General features: G+C 40.7%; 3 protein-coding genes across 4 annotated transcripts; 1 reads left to right on the top strand and 2 right to left on the bottom strand.

Moving 5' to 3' along the window:
- Window positions 1-71: 71 nt before the first annotated feature.
- inpp5f (inositol polyphosphate-5-phosphatase F) lies at window positions 72-10,202 on the bottom strand. 2 transcript variants are annotated; one of them, XM_088384720.1, is made up of 20 exons: window positions 9,723-10,202; window positions 8,799-8,879; window positions 8,226-8,362; window positions 7,603-7,728; window positions 7,278-7,463; window positions 7,117-7,173; window positions 6,187-6,385; window positions 5,865-6,044; window positions 5,669-5,736; window positions 5,477-5,601; window positions 5,308-5,385; window positions 5,042-5,162; window positions 4,819-4,947; window positions 4,617-4,734; window positions 4,342-4,540; window positions 4,136-4,207; window positions 3,995-4,068; window positions 3,657-3,785; window positions 3,380-3,467; window positions 72-3,295 (listed from the first exon to the last, which is right to left on the bottom strand). In XM_088384720.1, the coding sequence occupies exons 1-20, from the start codon at window positions 9,817-9,819 to the stop codon at window positions 2,146-2,148; spliced, it is 3,414 nt and encodes a 1,137-aa protein (XP_088240846.1). In that variant the 5' UTR covers window positions 9,820-10,202; the 3' UTR covers window positions 72-2,145. The 2 variants fall into 2 exon arrangements, with proteins under 2 accessions (XP_088240846.1, XP_088240847.1); XM_088384721.1 differs by having other exon boundaries at window positions 7,278-7,445.
- Window positions 10,203-10,713: 511 nt separating this feature from the next.
- bag3 (BAG cochaperone 3) lies at window positions 10,714-14,980 on the bottom strand. Its single transcript, XM_088384271.1, has 4 exons — window positions 14,654-14,980; window positions 13,036-13,371; window positions 12,616-12,954; window positions 10,714-12,531 (listed from the first exon to the last, which is right to left on the bottom strand). The coding sequence occupies exons 1-4, from the start codon at window positions 14,849-14,851 to the stop codon at window positions 11,740-11,742; spliced, it is 1,665 nt and encodes a 554-aa protein (XP_088240397.1). The 5' UTR covers window positions 14,852-14,980; the 3' UTR covers window positions 10,714-11,739.
- A 321-nt stretch (window positions 14,981-15,301) lies between these two features.
- tial1 (TIA1 cytotoxic granule-associated RNA binding protein-like 1) lies at window positions 15,302-21,533 on the top strand. The gene is made up of 12 exons (XM_088384272.1): window positions 15,302-15,494; window positions 15,903-15,999; window positions 16,249-16,347; window positions 16,453-16,507; window positions 16,584-16,671; window positions 18,436-18,511; window positions 18,761-18,869; window positions 18,950-19,045; window positions 19,132-19,216; window positions 19,298-19,421; window positions 19,518-19,663; window positions 19,774-21,533. Exons 1-12 carry the CDS (start codon window positions 15,466-15,468, stop codon window positions 19,895-19,897), a joined length of 1,128 nt encoding a protein of 375 aa, XP_088240398.1. The 5' UTR covers window positions 15,302-15,465; the 3' UTR covers window positions 19,898-21,533.
- The last annotated feature ends 179 nt before the right edge of the window (window positions 21,534-21,712 follow it).

Here is a 21,712-nt window from a genome sequence, read left to right as displayed (position 1 = left end):
TTTTTATTCCAGTGGAATATTGGACAAAAAGTGGACAATGTACTTTTCCATCAAGTAACACCCAAAGAGGATGAGAATAAATAGGAGACTTTAATATATATAATACAATGTCAACACTGGAAGAGGGTTGATTAAAAAAAAAGGGGTGATCCACAAGCAGATGACGTGGCTACAGTGCTGAAGAAATGCTTTAAGAACTTGTCGTGTCGAAGGAGGGCAGGACAGGCACAACAGAAAGAAAATGAAGACATTGTTGCTGAAGTACTTGTGTCAAAAATAAATGAAAACAGTATCACCCTCAACAGGATTACAATAATGCAAACTATTGCATTACAAAAAAAAACATAATTGTGGTGTCTCTTAGGAATGTTGAGGATTCCTTTTAATCCAGTGTTGTAATCCTAATGCAATATTTAAATACAATTTCTGCATTAAAATTACATTCCAGCAATACCTTAAAGCTTTTGGCAGCTCCACTCTCCAAAATAATAATACAGCAACCACAAGGTAAACAATTGAAACTTACAAATTTAACCACGATAAATATGAAAAGTATGACCAATTATCTTGGGATATTCCATCTCAACACAGACCAGATTACAATCGGTTTGATACAGTGACCCCAAATCTTTAACTCGCAAGATTACGCATGGCAGAGTCTCTAATATTTTCAGAAAACAATGATGCAAAACCTCTGATCATAAGATGGGGGGGGTGCTGATAAAATATCCCAAGATGAGTTACCCTGAACATTTTCTATACAGTACAGTACACAAATATAACGTGGGGAAGAAAAAAAAAAGGATCGAAAACGTAGATTTTACGACAAATACCTGATATACACATAGAATCCCACTTTAATTCCCCGTTAAGGCAAGTAAGCTTTCAGTTTCAGGAGTTTCTTTATAATTGAATTGGTGCATTTGCATATATACTTAGAATGTGCTACTCGGCTGTCTATACAACAACAATCTACAATGTGAATTTAAATTACAGTGAATTAGTCCAACCGTTTAAAGACCGGTTATAAGGAGACACCCTTCTTCCTTTTGATACAACTTTTCAAAATATATATTGATATATTTGATTCAGATATATGCTCTTATCTCCATTTAGCTGCCACCCTAGCATCCATAAAAAAAAAAAAAAATCCCAAGGGAAGGTGTTAAACAGGGAACAGAGCAGATACTCCGAACACACTCAAAATCCTCAAACTCTTACTAAGGTGTTGTGTAATCAAAGTTTGAACTACATAATAGCAACACTTGACAATATTGATATTACATAGGTGTTGTCTTGTTAGTTTCTAATAGTTTACACCAGAACATCATGTTGGATCCGCACAAGTTAGTTGGTCAGACATTAGGACAGCTCTTACGAAAGATTATTATCTATCACAAATACCAATAGGTGACCTGCACATACTGTGTAGTACATTATTAATTCAGAGTTGGTCTATTATCATGCATCTAATAATAATCTGCTCTGTCAAAGTCAGCCATTAGCACCAACTTGTCATGCAAGCATTGTGGGTATTAAAATCACCTGAGAACAGTGTTATGTTTACATGCACAAAAAACTGCACACCATTCAAGCTCCTTAAAAATTAGTTTGCTGTAGCTTTGTTTTCCGGAATATATGTGTTAAATTCTTCCATTGAGGCAAAGTGGATGGTTTAGTTTGAAAATGGTTTCTGATGCACACATGCAGCCTTTTATAGAAACGTGCCTCCGATGTAGAAGTGGTAAACCTTTTGAAAAACTGATTTATTTTATGTATATACAGTATTAAATTGCACATTTTGTCAGGGGGTGGCTTTAAAAATCGAGATAAGAAAATATGATGGCAAGTGACAACTGATCAAATTGACAAATGCCTGAATTTGGAGGATATCATAAGGTGCAAAATGTTCCTTTTAAAAAAGAGAAACTGCATGTTCTTGTGTGCATGTAAACATTCACTGCCATGTTAGTACTGCCTAACGTTCTCAATTCCCGACAACACTGGCTACTTAAACTAAAGGGAATATAAGTGACGGCACATGTGTTGGCCAAGGAGTGAGGCTAAGAACAAGTCATTGCTAATGCTACGCTAACAACACGTTTGTATATGACGTCCTCCAAAACTGCTTCTCTGAGCAAAGCACTAGATCTGAATGATCCTGGTCTGGCACTGCGTAAACATTGCCTTCAACTCACTCTCTTGGGCCTCGTTGACCGTCTCGGGCTCTGGGCTTTTTTGCACCTTGGCCACGGCAAAATTGATGCCCTGAGTGAGCCCCGCTTGGGTGAGACTGGCCACCTGGACCATGGAGCTCTTGATCTTGGCAAAGGGGGACACGACCCGGCTGCCGTTGCTGTCAGCGGGCGAAGGGCCAAGGCTGCTCTCCAGCTGTGAGCCCAGACTCCTCTGAGAGCCACCTGACACGGCAGAGCTAGGCTTTTGAATGTTGAGAAGGTTCGAAGAGGAGGTAGTGGTCTGGACGTCAAGCTGGGATGGCCTGGGGAGGTTTGACTCCTCCTCCTCCTCCTCCTGCTGATGCTGTGGCGTTGTGCTTGGCTGCTTGGGGTCCGCTGGGCTTTTATTCTGCGCAGGCACGATGGGCTTGAGCGGCCGTTCTCCGAAGACCTCGACGGGTTTGGTCTGCGCGTCCTGGACAAACTGGTGGCAGTAGGCATCAAAGGGAGTGTCGAAGTCAATCAGAATGGCTTCTTCAGCCACTGAGGCCGGGGACTTGTCTTCGCTGACCTGAGAAGAGCTCTCCTGTTGGCCTTCGCAGCCACTCACGCGGATAATTGAGGGAATATTTAGCTCGGCGCTACTTACGGACTGGGAGCGACTGCCCAGTCTCGGGTTCGATGCTACGATGCCACAGCTGGGCAGCACATAGTCCACATTCTCAAAGGAGCTGGAGCGCGGATGGTCAGTGTCCGAATTATAAGAGTCGGAATCATCCGAGAGATCGAAATTGACGTCGTTGGTATCTTTTGAGGTTCCTGCGACGGGATTGCATTCAGATGTGTCCAAGCTGCTGTCTGACTTCCACAGGTTAACATGCATAGTTGGCTTCAGGAAATTGACCTTCACGTCAGGCTTAGAGAAATTTCCCAGCTTGCCGAGAGGCTTGAAGGTGCTGATGTTCACGTTCGTTTTGGTCTGTTTTACTTTCTGATTCAAAGAGGAGAACTTATTGAGGAGGAAACTTTTGCCTTGAGCCAGCCCAGAGCTGCCCTGCGCCTGCTCACCAATTTTGTTCTGGATCCCCATGATATCTTCATGAGGTCTGCTCTGACGCCTGAAGAAAAAAAATAACATGAACATCAGGACTAACATTGTGTTTAGACAGTATTATGAATATCGTGATGTATGTACAAATGACCTCTCCAACTTCTTTTCAACCACCAGTAGTTCCAACCCCCTGGCCTGTTTTGTAATGCGAAGCATCTCAGCAATGCACTGTAATGTATCTGAAACGATATAAGAAAATCCTTTAATCATCCCCACAGGAGAAATTACCGTGTAGGGTAAAGCAGCAGAGTATATTATTTAAGAATTGAATCAACAATGGAGAAAAATGGTCTTGTAATACAAAAGAACATTTAATCTGATTAAATCGATAGAATTGATGTCTAGTTGTGCAAAGGTACACATGCGACCTTTTCCGTCATCTTCAGGATTTCGGGTGGCTGCTCGCAGTGTGTGAAAGTATCCACTTGACACTTCATTTTTGTAATGCAGGCGCATACAGCAGAACTTTGGTTTGCCAAACAGCGTCGGTTCTGGACCTGCAAAAGAATATTCACACTTACAACTTCACTTGCATTTTTTTTTTTTTTTTGGTGGGGTGTTAGTTTTCATTTCCTTGAATGAATCATCACCGATATTAGTATAAGGGCACTGAGAGAAACTGCTACATACACACTTTTCGGAAGTGCTGACTGACTCAGCAGGTGACACATAGCCACTTCTGCTTTGATTGAAATTGAACACTTACCAATTTCGATCTTTTCCAAACCCTCTAAATTGAGGCGCTGGTACTGGTTGACTTTATCCGCTTCTTCGTCGTAGCTAGGGATGAAGGCAACCAGAGGATGAGATCCCATTGAATAGGTTGGAATATTTCGTTTAGACTTACTAAGCAATGTAGTAGGCTTTGTCGGACAGAAGCAGAAGAACGCCCACGTCTTTATTAGTGGCGTCGATAAGACTGAAAAGAAGAAGTCATATGTACTTTGAGCTCAAAACACTTAAGAGATTTCTGGTACAGTAAATGTGATAATAATGGTTGCTTTGTACTTTAAACGACCCATAAAATAACCGCGAAAGAAACGTGCTGCAAACCTCATATCGCAGTTAATGAGAGCCCAACCACCGTGAAACCTCTCATCATCGTGTAAGAGAAGCTGCATGTACGTCTGCAACAACAAGCTGACTTGCTCCTGGGCTCCTCTTTGGCTTTCCTGCTCTTTTTCTTCATGCTCCTTCTCCTTACTGAAAATGGAGTAGAGGTCTTCAGTCACTGGATGACCCATCATGAGATCTGCAAAGGAAATGGTGAGACGCTGAGTGAAGAGTTGTTTAGATGTGCGGGCACATTATCGGCAAACGTTTCCTACCGATTACTGCTTGTCTGTAAGCATCTCTGAATCGGTTCAGATAGTAACGGTTGGCTGAGTTCACGCCATCCTTCATCACGCCAGCCAGTTTTCGCTCCCCCGTCCTTGTAAAATCTCCCTACAAACAAAACAGTGTCCTCGCTATTGGAAACCATTTTGTAAATACTGACGCATCCCACACGGGAAGTAAGAGAACTCATACCTTAAGTGCTGCTGTTCCAGCGTACTGTCTGCTGATGGTGTCGCCATTGTTGGCCCACATGATCTGATAGATCCGATAACATTGGAGAGGTAGCGGCTGCTCCGGAGGCATCACACCCAATTTCTTCAGCTGAGAGAAGTCAACATTCGAAATTGAAGAATGCTGTTTGCTAGATTCTCCGGAGAAACCCAAGGGTTGCTCTTGTTCTTTGTAATTATTTTACCTGCTGCTCCATAACCACCCGAGCAATAGCAGCCTGGACTACGTTGGTCCTGTCCAGACAATCCATGCAATTGATTCGAAAGATTCCCTCTTGCTTGCAGATGACGCCAGCTTGGTCCACCCTAGCAGAGACATCCAAATATAACAGGGTGCATTAGCTGACAAATCTGATAACACTATGGTACAACATTTTCTATATTTTCTCTAATGTCATAAAATAACACACTGTCCTTTTCAGCTAATTGCAAAATAGCCAGTCACACTTACCAGGCCCATTTCATGTCAGTGATGATGTCACAGATGGCATCTGTCAGTATTTGCACATTTTCAAATTTCATCCCTCGACTAAGGTATGGTACGAGAGGCAGAGAAAAGGGAAGAAAATGCACAGCGTTACCAAAAAATGAAATTGCAAACCAAAAAGTAATTGTCTTACCAGTGCTCATGGAAGTCAAATGACACATAGGTTAGATTTGGGTTGTTGTAAAGAAGCACTTGCTTTAGATAAGCATCCCCAATCAACTTCTCCCGTCCACTTTGGTCAACTAAGTTAATGATGACCTGAAATGAAGAACAAAGAGCATGTAGCATTTTGGAGTTTGGAACATATGGAACACAACAAACCTACTTCTTTCTTGTAGAGTTCAAGTTGCTCGTCGAAGTGGGCGGCAAAGTATGGCATGGTCTCCTTCTCTTCTGAAATGGCAGAAAACACATTCACGTTTAAACAGAAAATATTTCGAGAGACTATCAAACTAATGTTCAAACAATGTGTTAGGATTAGAATGAGCCACAAATATGAGAAATGATTTCCGCCCACTGACCTTTCTCCAAGCGTGGTCGGGGATTGTAGCGGTATCCTGCCTGGCTCCAGAAGACAGGCACGGAGCCACGAGTCTGCACAAAGGACAGAGTGTGGCTGTGCACGTGGATCAGCTGCTCCGTCTCCACATAGTTAGCCACATGGCCATCTGTATCGACTCCTCGACGTTTGTACCGCATTCCTTTGGACGAGGAGAATGGACTATTCAACTTTTTCACGTGAAAAGTAAATAGTGGTTTTCTATATTGTGTAAACCTACTCTGAAACAATTATATTGGAAAGAAGACCTTGTAGTTCATAAGCGCTACAGCTTGGTAGTGTACCTGCTCGGTGGCGGCTACGTCTGGAGATGAGGGCGACGGTGAAGCGGGGATGGATGTCGTCAACGCAGGTCACCTCCTGCGGTGGAGTTTCAGGACTGCTCCGTTCCTCGTCAGATGTTTCATTGTAATTCACCACAAGTTCCTCCACTTGGACAAAGCCCTGGATGATAGGTATCACCCCAAAGTCCACCTCAGGGGTCTGAGACAGAAGAAATAGTTACTGTTTAGAATAACATCTTTGTTAGTACTTGTCCAGTAAATATAAGACTCAAACATGACCACAGTGGAAGCAAAAGAAAAAACATTGAGAAGAAGAATTGAAACTCTTTTTGGGTAATTTATGACTTGCCAATGAAATTATTTTTGTTTAGACAAGCTCATGTTCTTTTTGTCTTCACCAATTCATCGAAGCTCTTTGTTCCCAAATTGAAAAATGGCGCTATTGCATACCAGAAGATTGTTGCTGTGTTTGTGCGTTGGTGCTTTCGCTGGCCATGGAGACTAAGGAAATGGAATGATACAATAGAGTAGGCGTGTTCCACTGTAACAGCACATGGGAGAGGCACTTCTGATGTCACAGAAGGAAGGACACCTATTTTTACCAAAGCAATATTCCAAGTGGTTTAACATTTGCTTTGTGGCTCTAAGTGTTGGCAAGTAAATCTGAGGTAATCTGAGAAAAGCCACCTCTACTGAAGGAACAGTAATCTATTTAAGATACAAATACAATCTATCTTAACCCTATATCACATATTGCATGCAAGAGATAATCTCTGTACCTTGCACACTTTTTATTACTTAATGATTATCATGTCATGGTGCTTAAACTTTGCTCATGTTGAGAAATTTGGACAGCTGGACACAGTAAATTTATTCCCGTTTTAATGCGAGAGGGGAAAAAAATAATAATAAAAGGGGGAAAAGCATTACCTGCAGGTCTACAAGATCTTGAATCATATGTTTGTTCCAGAAGAAACGGTCATCCACCTTTCACAAAAATAAATAAACAGTTTCGTTTATCCGTCCAACTTTAATATTTCACAATCTGATAGAAGTTAAGACCATGGTCCAAGTTGTGTTTCCCTCCAGACCTGTTTCCAAAGTGGTAAATTGGACTTTTCCAATTCTCCTTGACGTTGCACAGTGTTTGTCAGGTCATAGGTTGGGCTGTAGTAGAAGGAGTCAGAATCCATGAATATTTTGTAGAGCTCATCGAGCAGCCGCTTCTCAAGACGTTCCTTCTCTTTGTTTTCCTTTACCTGGAAGGCAGGGGAATACTGGATTGGGCAAGTTGTGTGGGTTAGGTAGGTAAGAAAGTAGGGCCAGGTTGGGTAGGTTAGGTAGGAAGTTAAGTTGTTAAACTGGTAGAGTAGAATAAACATCAGAAACACCAAAAGTGTGTGAAGTGAGACCTACCTTTTTCTTAATGGGCACAGCCACATTGGATTTGATCTGGCTTAAGGTTTTCATTAACTTGGACTCATCAGGAGACTGAACCAGTTTCTCTGATTTGTCGATTCCAAAATGATGCTTTTTGCACAGCTGAAAAAGAGGAGCTTGTGTCATTTTAGTGTATACAAAATGTCACCCAGACAGACCTGATATTATAATGGATGTAAATTTGACAAAACGAGGAAACACTACCGCTATTTGCGGCTACATGGAGCAACTGGATTTGTTTGCACAAATGGGTGAGGGTGGGAGGAGAGGGAGGGGGGCTTATTATTCTGCCGCACAATGTAAAACAGGGTGGAGTCCAATAACAGTCTATTGGGGAGCAATCTTTCACTGTCAGGATTACTCACTTGAAAATATTGTGCCTCACCATCCATGAAGCTCCCCTGAAAGACTGACATCTTAGCAATAGCCAACTTTCGCTAACCTTTATGTGGGCCTCGCACCAAAACAAAGCTACACTAATATATTGTAGTAGCTGACGGGCCGATTATGAATCATACACTGACGCAGTCATCGTATTCTTGGCAACACTCAAAGAGGTCAAGTGTTATACGCTTTGTCTGAATAAGATGCAAACACACCTCCAGCTCCAGCTCCTGAGGCTCTTCATCAGACAGAGGAATGACGGCTATCTTGATGATCTTGTAGACTTTGTGGTTGCCTGGCAAATGTCCAACAAGCGCTTTCTGGCGGATTAATACAAGGCCGAGAGGAAGATCTGGCAAGAGGAGTAGAAGCAGGAGAGGTGCGTGACGGATGTGGAATTTCTCACATTCGAAAAGGTGTGAGGGAACCAGCTTCAACACAGTGATTAATTATTTATAATACAGCAAACATCTGGTAAATAAATATTGAATAAAACGGTATAAACTCCTGCTTAACTACCATGTCTGTGAAAATATCACAATTGCCCGCGTGTATGATAAAAATAACTCGGGCTCTGTGCTTCTGAGAGGCAAAGGATGGGGAGAAAACAAATCTATTGAATCATCACGAGATGCATTTCAAAGTACTACATCTGCACTCATTTTCACGTATGAATTTGAAACGAGTCACAGAAATAGATTTGCCGGATCAAGTAGTCAAAGACTAAGATTATTTTTTCCTTTTGTAGCCCTTTTAAGAAGCTCTCCATTATTTTATTTTATTTTTACCTGTGTGAAGCTGTATCTTTCCGATGATTCCTTCCACCAAGCCCAAACATACTGGGTTCCAAGCGAGCAGTAGGTCTGTTGCTGAAAGAAAATTAAGACCCGTGTGTGAGTGGAAGTGACATCATTTAAGACCAAGCAGTGGTAAGGCTGAGTCAAAGGAAAACCGTATTGCTGGTGATCCATTCATCATCATAGAGATGAAAATTGAAGACACATGAAGGGTGCGGCAAAGGGAGCAGAATGTTGACATGAGACTTGTGCAATACTAATATTTTCCTAATATAAATATAAAATCTTAACCATTCAAACCCGACTCTACTTCACAAAATACTTCCCTGTGTGCACAGGAGTGTAGTGGAAGTTGAGAAAGGAGCGGAAACCCTTGTTCCAATTAAATAATGAAAGAGGCAACTGTAAACCTGTTTAGGATGACTACAGGACTTCAAGGTATCAGCATCTTTAGAAGTAAAGAAATGCTCTATTAATTGATCACTTCTTTTACTTTCACTTATAACGTTGACATTACAGAGGCCTTGAACACAACAAACTGGTTTCCAAAAACAATTGAGTCAAGGAAGCTGTCAAAAAAACAAAAGTATGATGGGACTCTTGTTACAGCTATTAATTAGATTTGTGTAATTAAGAACTTGAATGTCTGGTTTTCGCCTATGAGTGCAATATAAAAAGTCACTAAAATTCCCCGGCTTGTCGGTAAAATGATTGGTAAAGTTGGACAAAACACTATGACAACCTTGTTTACTATTTTTATTCAGTTAACAAATTGTAAGCATGATCGTGGCTAAGGTTGGTGGTGATCATCACAAATGATGTTATATATAAATATGGATTAGGAGTTTGATTTCAACTAGTCAAGAAAATGTGTTTATTACAGGGGAAAAGATCATCTGTTGGAATGATACGTACCAGGTTTGAGTGTCACGGTACCATCCTTTCGGCTATACCAAAGAGCGCGGTCCTCGTTCTGAAGAATGTAATCGTCTTTGGCTTGGAATAGCTCCATATTGTCCGTATATGTTCAACAAAATAAGTCACTAACGAAAGCAACCGCTTTGCAGAGGTTAAGAGTCAAGTCGTGAGAATGACAGCGGTTAGCCAGACAGCGAATTGCTAACTCGGGTTAGCTCCTCGTTCCCCTCCGGCTGACTGGTGAGCTACAGCTACAAGCTAGCAGCAGCTGGATGATCGTCCAGGTTTGCTCCACTTGTGCCCATATTACCGATTGCTCTCTCTCACCACTGGATACACATTCCTCCCCATTGTTAGGCTGGGCACAAAAGTAAATCATAAATACAATCTCAGTGAACTGCCACGAAAGCCATCCAGGTTTCCTGCTCTAAACAATGACACGTGACCTGTCGTCACCACTGGAAAGCAGGTAGCGTGCCAGTTAAGACTCACTTGATTTTAATGGGAGTGGAAAGTTCCTACTGGAAATGTGTTGTTACTGTGTTATTACGTGTTTGTAACGTGAATGTTCGCAATTAGTAGTTTTTCGTGTTCCCACTCACCCACACTTTCTCAACTATGACTCAGATGCATCTTTGGGGAAATACACAAAGCAGTTGGGCAATGACACACACTATTGTTATTTTTATAATTAGAAGACTTGAAATGCACCAAACCTGGCAAGATTATAAGGAGTGGACTAATAAAAAAGAGTCCTAATATATAATAACAATTCTGATTGATTAATAAATAGCTAATAGATCATCATGACATGTTGTTGTTGTACCATATTTATAAGTGTGTGCATTTTTTCCCATTGTGCCAAGTAATTAAAATGGGCATTGTGGGGAGTACTATTTTTGTTGTCAAACTTTAGTACATAATCTGTATATTTTTTTACTTAATTACTAAATGACTTGAATTTGGTGGATGAAATTATTAGTCAGAATTACTGTCAAATACGGTTTATTTCAACTATACCAATATAACTTGCTTTCAACAATGCATTTTTCTGCGACTCGTCACCTGTGATACTAAGCCACAATCCGTAATTTGTGAGAGTGATAAGGCATTACACAAATTGTGCGAGGCTAATGATAAAGCAAATTTTGACACTTTTCAAGAGATAGCTTGGTGTCGTATTGCACTTGTAAGGCATTTTTTTTGTCTGTGACATTACAGATTGTGGCTTTGGTGTTTCTTCAAAGACCATTCTTACAATCTAGAACTCTTGATTCCTTATTAGCACCAAGTACTGATTGTCCTCACGTCACAGGTCCACATTCATAAATATAATAAAATATTATATAGTGAAATATAAATACTTGATAGATTGCATTGAAATGACACATTAACCAATGTCTATACAAACACTCAAAACACATCAAAATTGGTGAAACAAATATTTCAAAATTGATGCTGATCATTCAGTGTGATACATTTCCATGATGAAGTGCAAAGATGACAAAAATAACTCAGGTACCAAAAAGCAGCATCGTAAATGACAAACTCATTATTTTTTTATGCCACAAAACAACTCCAACATTGTAATAAAGGGGAAATGCTTTTGTGTTGACAACATTTTGCAGCGAGTTTAGCTCCAAAGCTCCAAATGTTTGCACTCTTCATGCACTGTTTACAAATGTGCCGACTGGATTGAGAAAAGCTTCATACGATATTGAATACAGACATAACATTCATTAAGAAAATACTTTTGTTTTTATTGTACGATAAAGGCCTCTTCATCAAATTTGACTTTGTCAACACCTCGCTCTTGACTGGTGTCTTATTATGAAAACACTGGCACAATACTGAAGGCAACGATGTCATCTCAAAAAACATGACAGCACAGAGCTCCCGTCGATTACGTGGTGAATGGCAAGAAATACCAAGACTGTTAATGAACGCATGCAACTTTCACAAATACTGAGCAGAGTGTGATTTTGTTGACGAGCAAACAAACAAACACTTCTTGTTAGGATATCTCCTTTGCCATCTCAACATTCTCCTTGGTGATCATGCTGGGCTCTCCTTTAGGTGCCGGGCTGTCTCCTGCCGCCAAGGCAGGCCTCGTGGGGGCCTCCTCCAGTTGCTCCAGTCCCTCCAGTATGGTCTGCACGCGACGGACTCCATCTCTTCTCGCCTGCCGTACGTCCCCGCGACCTTCTGGATCGACGGAGTCTAACGCTAAGAGCTCTTTGGTCAGCAGTTCCTCCAGTAACAAATATTTCTTATCATTCTTTTTTCCTTCAAAGCTTTTCACCTCCTCTTCTAGTTTAGCAACCCGCTCAACTATCTTCTGTACTTTGGCCAAACCCGGGTGGACGGGACACTGAGGCGGTTGTTCGGCCTCTACCTTTACAGGTGGGACTTCTGTGGCAACGGCCGCCGCTGCGACATGCGCTTCTGGTTCCGACGGCGTTTGGAAAATGACGTCGGCGGTGTTTTGCTCTTCTTGATGGGGCGGAGGGAAGTGTTGTGGTAATTGCTCGGACTGCGGTGATGCTTGAGGCGATGCTTGAGGCGATGGTCGAGGCGATGCCTGCGCCGACTGCTGTGGTTGTTGAGGTGGAGGTTGTTGGAAGTGTTGATGTTGCTGAGGTGGAGGTTGTTGGAAGTGTTGATGTTGCTGAGGCTGTTGAAAAGGAGCCTTTTGGCCATCGCCATCTGTGCGTAAAGGCTGTGTAACCTGGATATTCTCTGTTTTTTGCGGAGGGCTCACTTGTTCCTGCTCCACTTTCTGAGGTGGCTCTCTCATGATGACATGCTGTGGACAATCAGAAGTTTAAATATTTTTCATATCTGGACCTACATCAACTACAAGTCTATGTGCGAGTCCAAAAATAATTACCTGTGGTCTTTCACCCAGAACCTGTGTTACAATAGGTGACTGACTTCTGATATGATGTGGTAGGTGAATAGCAGCGATGTCTCGTTGCTGGGGATACAATACGGGAGAGGCCCTTTCTCGAGGTGGCTGCATTGCTGCAGAATAGGCGGGCCATTCGTCTTGCTGAAGGCGGTGGTGGAAGGGTTGCTGATGCTCTGCATAGGGGATGCGCTGATTTAACTGAGGCTGTGCTTGTGTTTGGCCTCCTCCACCCTCATGGATTACTGGTATGGGGATGTAACCTGCTTGGAGACCAGTGCTGCTGGGCCGTGGGACTTGGTTATGCGGGACAGCATAAACCTTGAATACAATAGAAAATTAATTTATTTTCATTGCAAAGTCCAACTACTTAAGTAGAACGGATCTTTGTTATTGACTAACCTCCGCTGTTTGCGATACAGGAGAGCTGGATTTTCCACGCCCCGTAGAGCAGTTGTCAGCAGGTCCATGGAGAGGCGATCTAGGCCTACAATGAAACCCCGGTGTCGGCGAAGGTATCCGCCCCTCTGTCCTGATATTCTGCGCGGTGGTTGGGTGGATGTACGAATAGCACGGATGCTGTTGCTGTTTGAGATCAGCACCCTCATGGAAGACTGGGATTGGGACATAACCAGGCCGAAGGATGGGGTGCTTCATCTCTTTTACAAAGGTCTTCTGCGTCTCCTGAGGGCTTGGTTCTGGTGGTGTGCTGGGTCCATTTGGAGACACTTCCCTAACCTGATGTACACATGAAAATATGCAATAGTAAATCAGACAAACTCATGTACAAGAACCTTAATTAGGTCAATAAATATTTTCTTGACTTCTAAATAATTATGCTCTATTGTGATAAGCTATTTTTTCCTATGTCACATCTGAGGTGGTATTCGGACCTCATTAATTTTCCAAGGTCCTACTCCTCTATTAAGATATTTTAAGCCCATAGAGAATTTACGGGTTTCAATTAACAATCACGCTTCTGTAATGTATGATTAATGTGTTATTATATTTTCTGTGCTCAGGTGTTCAACAGCTTTCTCTGACTCATGATTTTTCCTATAACGACATTAAAACATGGACCACCCCCAAACACATTCATATGCAAACAGACCATAATCACACAAAGGAACAGCTACTGTTCGTGTGGATTTGCAATTAAATGCTATTTTGTATTGTTGACCGCATAACTCAAGTGCTTAAAGCAACTGCCAGTGACAGCCAGGCTGGAATACAAGCAACAGGTTTATTCATAGTTTGTTGCTTTCTGCCTTAGTAACCACTGACAACCAATCTCAAAGACGTCAAAACAAATTCTGTGTTTACATTCCACTGCCATTGAGATGGTTAGGCACCTTTTTCATCTGTTTTCAATCTAAAACAAAAGTTGTGAAATTTCTGGGAGTGACCCTTCGCCCTCTGCCATTTGAGTAAGCGACGGTGCTCACAGGCAACAGCATTGCACCCATTTTATCCACTGACAGCTGTCGTCTTTCCAGCAGCTTCTGCTTTCGACAGCGACGTCTCACTGAAGATTAACAAGTGGCAGCATGCGAGCCGATTTTTTTTCTGTCCCTCGTCAATCCATCAAAATCTCACTATTTCTCCATGCATCCTATAAATACGCAGTAATACCAACATATAGACTGCAGCCCTGGCCACAGTGGTCCTGCGGCAATACCTTGTAAGGGAAAAGTTTAATATGAGGACGTCGCAGTGTTTGTCGCCATACAGGAATTGATATTAGAAGTCAAAGGTGGTCTCTACATATACTGCAGGATGAGTCACCGAGTAATTATGTCGTTAGATCAGCACGCGGGGACAAAACAGGGTTGGTGATCCGTTCGAAAAGGCTCGTGAGGGGAATGCGTGGGGGAGTTAAGGGGGCAAACATGGCCTACGGTCAGCAGCATTCGTGAACTGCGCAACTCGGATCAGTTAACGGGTCGGAGCGGCTGGTAACATGATGAAGATGTCATAACGCACGCTCCTCAATACAGCAACTTTCTCGCGCATCCGTTACCTTTTTCGTGTCGTGTCTGGGGTCGTTCCAGGTTGTGGTGCGGCTGTTGTGATCCACGAAGAAGGGCCAACCGGTCTGGGGGTCAATTTTGACTTCCCAACCGAGGGGCAAGGGGTCGTTGTCGTTATTCGCCATCGTCGTTGTTGGCGACTGCGTCTTCATGCCGTTCATGCTTCTGGCTGCCCAGCACTGAGACATTTAATATCGGCGACGGACGCTTTAAAGATTCCTTCAAGTGACGTGGGAGAGTGGGCTGGAAGTTTCTCGAAATAGCTGGGTTAATGCTGGGGGCGGACAGCGCTGGATACAGAGGCATGGCTTCGCTAACCAATGTCGCGCAGCACCCCCCCTCACAAACACACGCGCAGTAAACACGTTTCATCATTTCAGAATTTGATCTACCCATTGCCCCATTTATGTCCTTCTAATTCCCTTTTTTTTTAACCATTCTGATTTATAGTTGGATTTATAGAATAGGAACCCCCTTGAAAAGTTGTTTTCTCACTGATAAGTAAGCAGAAAATTAGGGGGCTTCACTCATAATAAATAAGCACATAAAAAAAGATTGCGATCCGATATCTAGATATTTAAGTTTAACAAAAGTTTATTTTTTCTTTACTAATACGTGCCGTCACAGAATACGCATGCGCTCTCGTAACCCGTGGCGAATAGCATGACGTAAACCTGGTGTCCGGTTAGCTAGCTTCTGGCTAGTTAGCAAGTTGACATAGTGTGCCGCGAAACCGAAAATCAGAAGCTTACCAAAAAATCGTTGTTTTTTAAATTGCTTTTGGTAACTGTCGACATCAAGAATGGACGACGATTGCTACCCGAGAACACTGTAAGTTTCAATTGTTTTACCAAAACGAAACGTTTGCTGTGCTAATTTCGAAAAGCAGCTGCTAACTTAATTTGCGCTGCCAACACAAAATCAGCTGTTGGTTTGTATTTCAGGCAACAATGTAGCTGAGGACAACCGTGTTTTTTAAAAAATATCGCTTTACAACTTGTAGAATATGTTTTGTAACAGTGAATGGCGTCAAACTACTGCAAATGTCATGGCAAATGTCAAGTTAGCAGCGTTAGCCCGGCGAGTTGTTTTACTGTCAAGCGAATGAAACGAGTTACACAAGCACGTTGACCCCTGTAGGTTAACTCCACACAAACCTTTATCATATTGTCACTACTTATTTTGTTGATGATATATATGACTTGTTTGAGTAGTGTAAAATAACTTGTTTTCTTCCAGGTACGTGGGAAACCTCTCCAGGGATGTGACTGAAATTCTGGTTTTACAACTTTTCACACAAATAGGGCCATGTAAAAGTTGTAAAATGATCACAGAGGTAAGTGGTCAACCTATTTTGCATCTATGTATGATTATAGAATATAAATACAAAAAATGAATTTAGATATAAGTGCTTTTACAAACGTTTCCAGGGAAATTGCAGATTTACCTGCACATCCGGAGCTGGGCTGTGATTTAATTTTAACCTTATGCCAAAAAATATGGGTATAATTTGAGGTGATCATTTAAGTTATACAACATAACTGAAGTTTAAATTAACTACTTGGTCTGACACTTTATCTTGCAGCATACAACCAATGATCCCTATTGCTTTGTGGAATTCTTTGAGCACCGAGATGCTGCAGCAGCCCTAGCAGCCATGAATGGAAGAAAAATACTTGGAAAGGTGGGATATATTTCATGTTACACATTTAGTCTTTTTGAAAATTCTGACGTAGAAAGTGCCAGCCTGGTGGTTAGAAAATGAAATGTTTACTACCTTTATTTTCAGGAAGTCAAAGTTAATTGGGCCACCACTCCCAGTAGCCAAAAGAAAGACACATCCAGTAAGTATTTTAAGCAATTATTTACTGAAACTGAAACGGTTAGATATTTTTCCTCATTGTTTTTGTGGTGTCATAGATCATTTCCACGTGTTTGTGGGTGATCTAAGCCCTGAGATCACCACTGAAGATGTGAGGGCTGCGTTTGCACCTTTTGGGAAAATCTCGTAAGTTTTTTAATATTAATTTGTTTTGTTTTTTTCCCCCATTGTTACAGATTTAACAATAATGCTTTTCCATACGAATTGTTTTTTGTCACCATAAACCCTATATGGCTTCAGGAGTAATATTTATATATACAGTACTGTACTCAAAATGTTACATTTCATTAAGAAGACAGAAGACAGACATTGATAGGTGTTTTCAAGCCATAAAAGAATGGCAACAAACAAAAGCATTTCCCGTGGTAAATTCTGTAAAGTGTTTTTGAAAAGATCAGTTGGATGGATAACAAATGCGTACCTCTGCAGGTTTATTCAAATGTTGTCTAGTCACTGTAAATTAATTTTGAATTCTGAATTACAGTTTGAGCGGCGCCAGAGTTTGTTTTTTTGCCTTCATGGGAAACTGAATTTTTTTCCAGATGTGATTAAAGTGTAGATTCTCATCTTTAAGAGCTTTCCCACAAATGTGGCGTTTATCGTTTAGGAAATAATCTCAAATGAGTTTATACAGATTACTCCTATTTTCCAGGGCCTCATATGACATCCGTAAGTGTGTTTCAAGCAATCTTCTTCTATACTGCACATATAGATCAAGAATATTAAAATTACTTCAGATGTTATTTTTACAGATAACATTGGTGTTAATGATTGTGAACTTGAATGATTATGAATAGTGTCTATAATTTCTAAAAGTAAATGACATTTTTGTCAAATCACATCTCGCTCTGTTTCAACAGTGTTGGTTATCATGATTAAAAAAAAAAAAATCAGTGCGTGTCAGCCAACATAATTTGAGCTAGCATCTGAACCTCTAACCAATCCTTGTTAACTCAAAATAATTATCAGCCCGGTTTGGAGTTGTTGATGACCCATCACTTAATGAAGTGTCTTTTCTGCATTATGTCAGCTAGCGTTGCTCTTCTTTGCATATTTAGTTGATGGTAAGTGTCAGCGCAATGTAAGCCGTGTATATGAACGTGAACAGCCTTTAGATGTGGGTCTCAGTCAAGTAATAGCATTTTGGTTATTTTACAGAAATGCTCATAGGATTGGACAGGAGCTTGAAGGCTAACAGCAAGGAACTGTGCACTCTGGAGACTCAGATGTAGTTTTTTTTCTCTATTTATTCCATTTTTCCTCTTGTCTTTATTTGTAGATGCTCTGTCATAACGTGATATAGTATAGATGATCACATTCAATATGACATGTATTCCTCTAAATCTCTATTTGAAGTGTTTCATTTTCAAGTGTATATTACGTTTTGTCGTGTTAAGGTCTTCTTCCAAAGTCTCTGAAAATTGTCAATTTCTCAAAATTTGCAGCTCCCCAAATGCCATACTCCAATTGGTGGTAAAGAATTGACCGAGGAATATAAAGAAATCTAGCCATGTATGCCATTTTATTCCTTTTTTCCCCTCTTTATGTATTTCTACTTTTTTTTATTTTTTTTAAGAATGCATGATAGCGTACAGCATATTTTTTATGAGATTCTACGTAGTGGAAAAAGTGGTGCTATTGTGGCAATTAATTTTTAATACTTCTTAAGTTGTGTAAAATCTAGATTGCATGTATACTTAATTCCTGCTTTTGAGTCAGTGAGTCAGCACTCAGTTCAGGGTCCTAATAGCTACCAGTAATATAGGACAGTGTAGTGGATTCACAATTCAGTGTGTCTTGCGTGGCTCCTTTTTTATTTGTTTTTTTATTTAGTATAATGCCGTCTAACTGGAAGATTCACTGACATTTTTTTTCCACATTTTGCTCCAGAGATGCTCGTGTTGTGAAGGACATGGCGACAGGCAAATCAAAGGGGTATGGATTTGTGTCCTTCTACAACAAACTGGTAAGGCTCCAGTGCTGCAACACAGATCAAAGGTTATTTCTTTTCCTGTTTATTACTCTACTTTATGGCGAAAATAAATCTAGACGTGCATATAAGTTACACACACATTCAAACTGTACCTTGAGTAATTTCTTAGCATAACTTTGTTGAGAATAACATGAAGAGAATAATTTGTAGAATACCATATATCAATATATAGCAATGGATTGGGTGAACTCTGTGTTTCAACTTGTTGATGTGTTTCTATAGGATGCGGAGAACGCCATCGCTCACATGGGAGGGCAGTGGCTCGGAGGACGCCAAATCAGGACCAACTGGGCAACACGAAAACCACCTGCTCCCAAAAATTCACTGGACAGTAAGTTTAGATGGAAAGGAAATTGTGTGTGAAGGTTTTTTTTTGGTGTGTGTTCCAATTGGTTTTTTTTTCTGTTTCAGATGGCTCAAAACAATTGCGGTTCGATGATGTTGTGAGCCAATCCAGTCCACAGAACTGTACTGTGTACTGTGGAGGTATCCAGTCAGGATTATCAGGCAAGTTCTTATTTAGTGTTTAGTGGATTTCTTGTCAGTTTTGATGAAATTTACAAGAGTGTACTTTTTCTCTCCAATGATATCAGATACATTAATGCGGCAGACCTTCTCACCATTTGGACAGATCATGGAAATCAGAGTCTTCCCAGAGAAAGGATATTCTTTCATCAGGTAGTTGCACCATTTGGCCTCTAGATGTCAACCAAGTTCTGTGTGGAATGAAATTGCTTGATGGGCTCTTCTCCTTGAAAGGTTTTCCACCCATGACAGTGCTGCCCATGCCATTGTGTCAGTTAACGGCACGGGCATCGAAGGACACATCGTGAAGTGCTACTGGGGCAAAGAATCTCCTGACATGACTAAAGGTTCGCAGCAGGTACAGTAAATCTTCTGATATTGGTTTAATGAACATCATTTGGAGTCAAGTCTCTTGTTTGCTCCTGATTGAGTGAATTGATTTTTTTTGTCATAGGTTGAATATGGTCAGTGGGGGCAGTGGAATCAGCTCTATGGAAGTCCGCAGCAGCAATATGGGCAACAGTATGTGTCTAATGGATGGCAAGTTCCCTCCTACAACATGTATGGCCAGTCATGGAACCAACAAGGCTTTGGTGTAGAGTATGTACCAAACTCACGCAACCTTTAGTTAGACTGACACATCACAATTGGAACGAATTTTCGAAATATTGCTTCTCCGCAATTTTGCTTATCATTGATTGTTTTCACAGACAGTCCCAGTCACCCGGCTGGGTCGGAGGATTCGGCTCTCAATCAGCTCAGGCTTCAGGTTCCGCAAGTTCAGTCGTGTCTAACATGACCAACTTCAACATGACTGGTTATCAGACACAGTGAGCTGGTCCAAATTTACTGAGGAGAACCGGCTCTGGTCAAACCGTACTCATAACGCATCGATTTGCCTCAAGTAACAAGTAACTTTTTTTTTTATGATGCACATTTCAACTAATACACAGGTAGGGAACCTGCCTGTTGTTTTCCCCCCCCAAAACGCTCCCCAATTTCAAATTTGAGTAAAAATATAAATAAATAAAAATAAAATAATACAAATAAAATACATGTACAAATAAAACCATCATCATTCTGTACATCCAAAACTATATTTGTGCCTTTTGCTAGAATGTCACTCAAATATAGTTTTGTTTGAAACCTCAAATTGCAGCAATACGTCAACCATGTTCTTTACACTTCCCAAAAAACAAATATAAAAAACATCAAATATTTTCAATTGGTTCTTTGTAGTCCTTGTTAGAATATTTATGCGCTGCCTATGCTTGGCGCATTTTCTATTATTTGATACTGTCGGGAATAAAATGCCACAAGTCTGAGTTGATGTTCTTAATTTAAGTTTGTACAACGCCAGAGTGTCGCCTCTAACCAGCACCACGGCAACCTTACAGCGTTTGCGGTGTTCAGCTAACACCCAACAGTCACTGCATTTTTTGATGGGAATGAAAAGTGCTTTGTAAATAGAACTCCGGAAATAGTTTGCGGCGCACAAAAATTTCTTTTGAAGTGCTGTGGCTTTAAAAATAATGACGACAAATTTATCTGTTTACTTTTATAAGCAAGTTTTTTTTTCTGCTTCAGAGAGATCAACAGCATGTTCTTAGTTAGCGTTTGACATATTTTATGTTAGTGAACCTGTCTCGACTTTGATAGGCTCAACATTGAATTGAAGTGTTAAATTCAAGAAAATAATTCATCATCTTGTTGACAGATAATCTTTATGCTGATTCTGGGCTGGTTTCCTAGAGGAATATAAAGTCTTTTTTCTTTTTCATTCTTCCTCGCAGACCAATCCCTGACTATAGAGCATTTTCTAATCACCCACCTTTGTAAAGACAAATAGATCTTTTGTCCTTCCTTTAAGATGTGATTGCCTAATTTCATTTTGGGTTATTGCATGTTAGTGGAAGGATTTGTAAATATGGCTACTTTTGCCCTTTTGGTGATCTTTGGTGAACAAACGTAAAGTTTAACCAGGCACCCTTTCATTTGGCTTGAAATAATGTGCCATTTGTTTTATCACGTGTAATAGTAGACATACTTGATGGTTTATTTATATTTTTTCTGGGGGTGGTGTTTAGAGCTGTTTGGATGAACAAAACAATTGACAAAATAAAGAATAATTGCAAAACTCTATGCAGCTTCAATACTGTACATAACTAAGGGTCGGATGTTATGAAAAGTCATCGGTGAATAAATATCAGCAATGTCATAGAGCGGTGCCCCTTGATTTTGAATTGTCCGCTGAGGATTTAGTCATTTTCTTCAAGTAGCAGGAAGCAGATGTTTTAGCTCAAACTGCACGATTGGAAAGTGCGTTTCTATTTGTCGCATAAGATATTGAATGTAATGACAACTTGCTTCCGTGAAAAAACACAAGAGATGTTTAGTAAAAGCTGGGAATTGTTTTCATTAGCAAGAAAAAAAATTTAGTCACTTGAAATAAAGACACATTGAAACCAAATCTGAATAGTATGTTTATTAGACACTTATTTAACCGCATATACATTTTACCAACACACCTTAATGCAGATTTCAATAATTATGAAACCCTTGATTGCACATTAACAACAAATGTTCACACTTCACTGTACTGCGTAAAGAAGTTGACAACTTTTTGGGTAAATGGTAAAATAGGCAACT

This window comes from Syngnathus floridae, chromosome 9, assembly GCF_059516105.1.
Source record: "Syngnathus floridae isolate MCC-2025c chromosome 9, RoL_Sflo_1.0, whole genome shotgun sequence".
In the NCBI taxonomy this organism is placed as follows: domain Eukaryota; kingdom Metazoa; phylum Chordata; class Actinopteri; order Syngnathiformes; family Syngnathidae; genus Syngnathus; species Syngnathus floridae.
The sequence above is the reverse complement of the archived record's forward strand: the minus strand, read 5'-3'. Positions and strand labels throughout refer to the sequence as shown.

Excerpts from the sequence above, each read along its gene's own strand:
- tial1 (XM_088384272.1), top strand. The coding sequence starts at position 15,466 with ATGGACGACGATTGCTACCCGAGAACACT. Across the intron at positions 19,046-19,131 it reads TATCCAGTCAGGATTATCAG|ATACATTAATGCGGCAGACC; the intron begins GCAAGTTCTTAT and ends CAATGATATCAG. Across the intron at positions 19,664-19,773 it reads CAACAAGGCTTTGGTGTAGA|ACAGTCCCAGTCACCCGGCT; the intron begins GTATGTACCAAA and ends TTGTTTTCACAG.
- bag3 (XM_088384271.1), bottom strand. The coding sequence starts at position 14,851 with ATGTCTCAGTGCTGGGCAGCCAGAAGCATGAACGGCATGAAGACGCAG. Across the intron at positions 13,372-14,653 it reads CCAGACACGACACGAAAAAG|GTTAGGGAAGTGTCTCCAAA; the intron begins GTAACGGATGCG and ends TGTGTACATCAG. Across the intron at positions 12,955-13,035 it reads CTGTATCGCAAACAGCGGAG|GTTTATGCTGTCCCGCATAA; the intron begins GTTAGTCAATAA and ends ATTGTATTCAAG.
- inpp5f (XM_088384720.1), bottom strand. The coding sequence starts at position 9,819 with ATGGAGCTATTCCAAGCCAAAGACGATTACATTCTTCAGAACGAGGAC. Across the intron at positions 4,735-4,818 it reads CTGGAACAGCAGCACTTAAG|GGAGATTTTACAAGGACGGG; the intron begins GTATGAGTTCTC and ends TTTTGTTTGTAG. Across the intron at positions 3,468-3,656 it reads TCCTGAAGATGACGGAAAAG|ATACATTACAGTGCATTGCT; the intron begins GTCGCATGTGTA and ends ATATCGTTTCAG.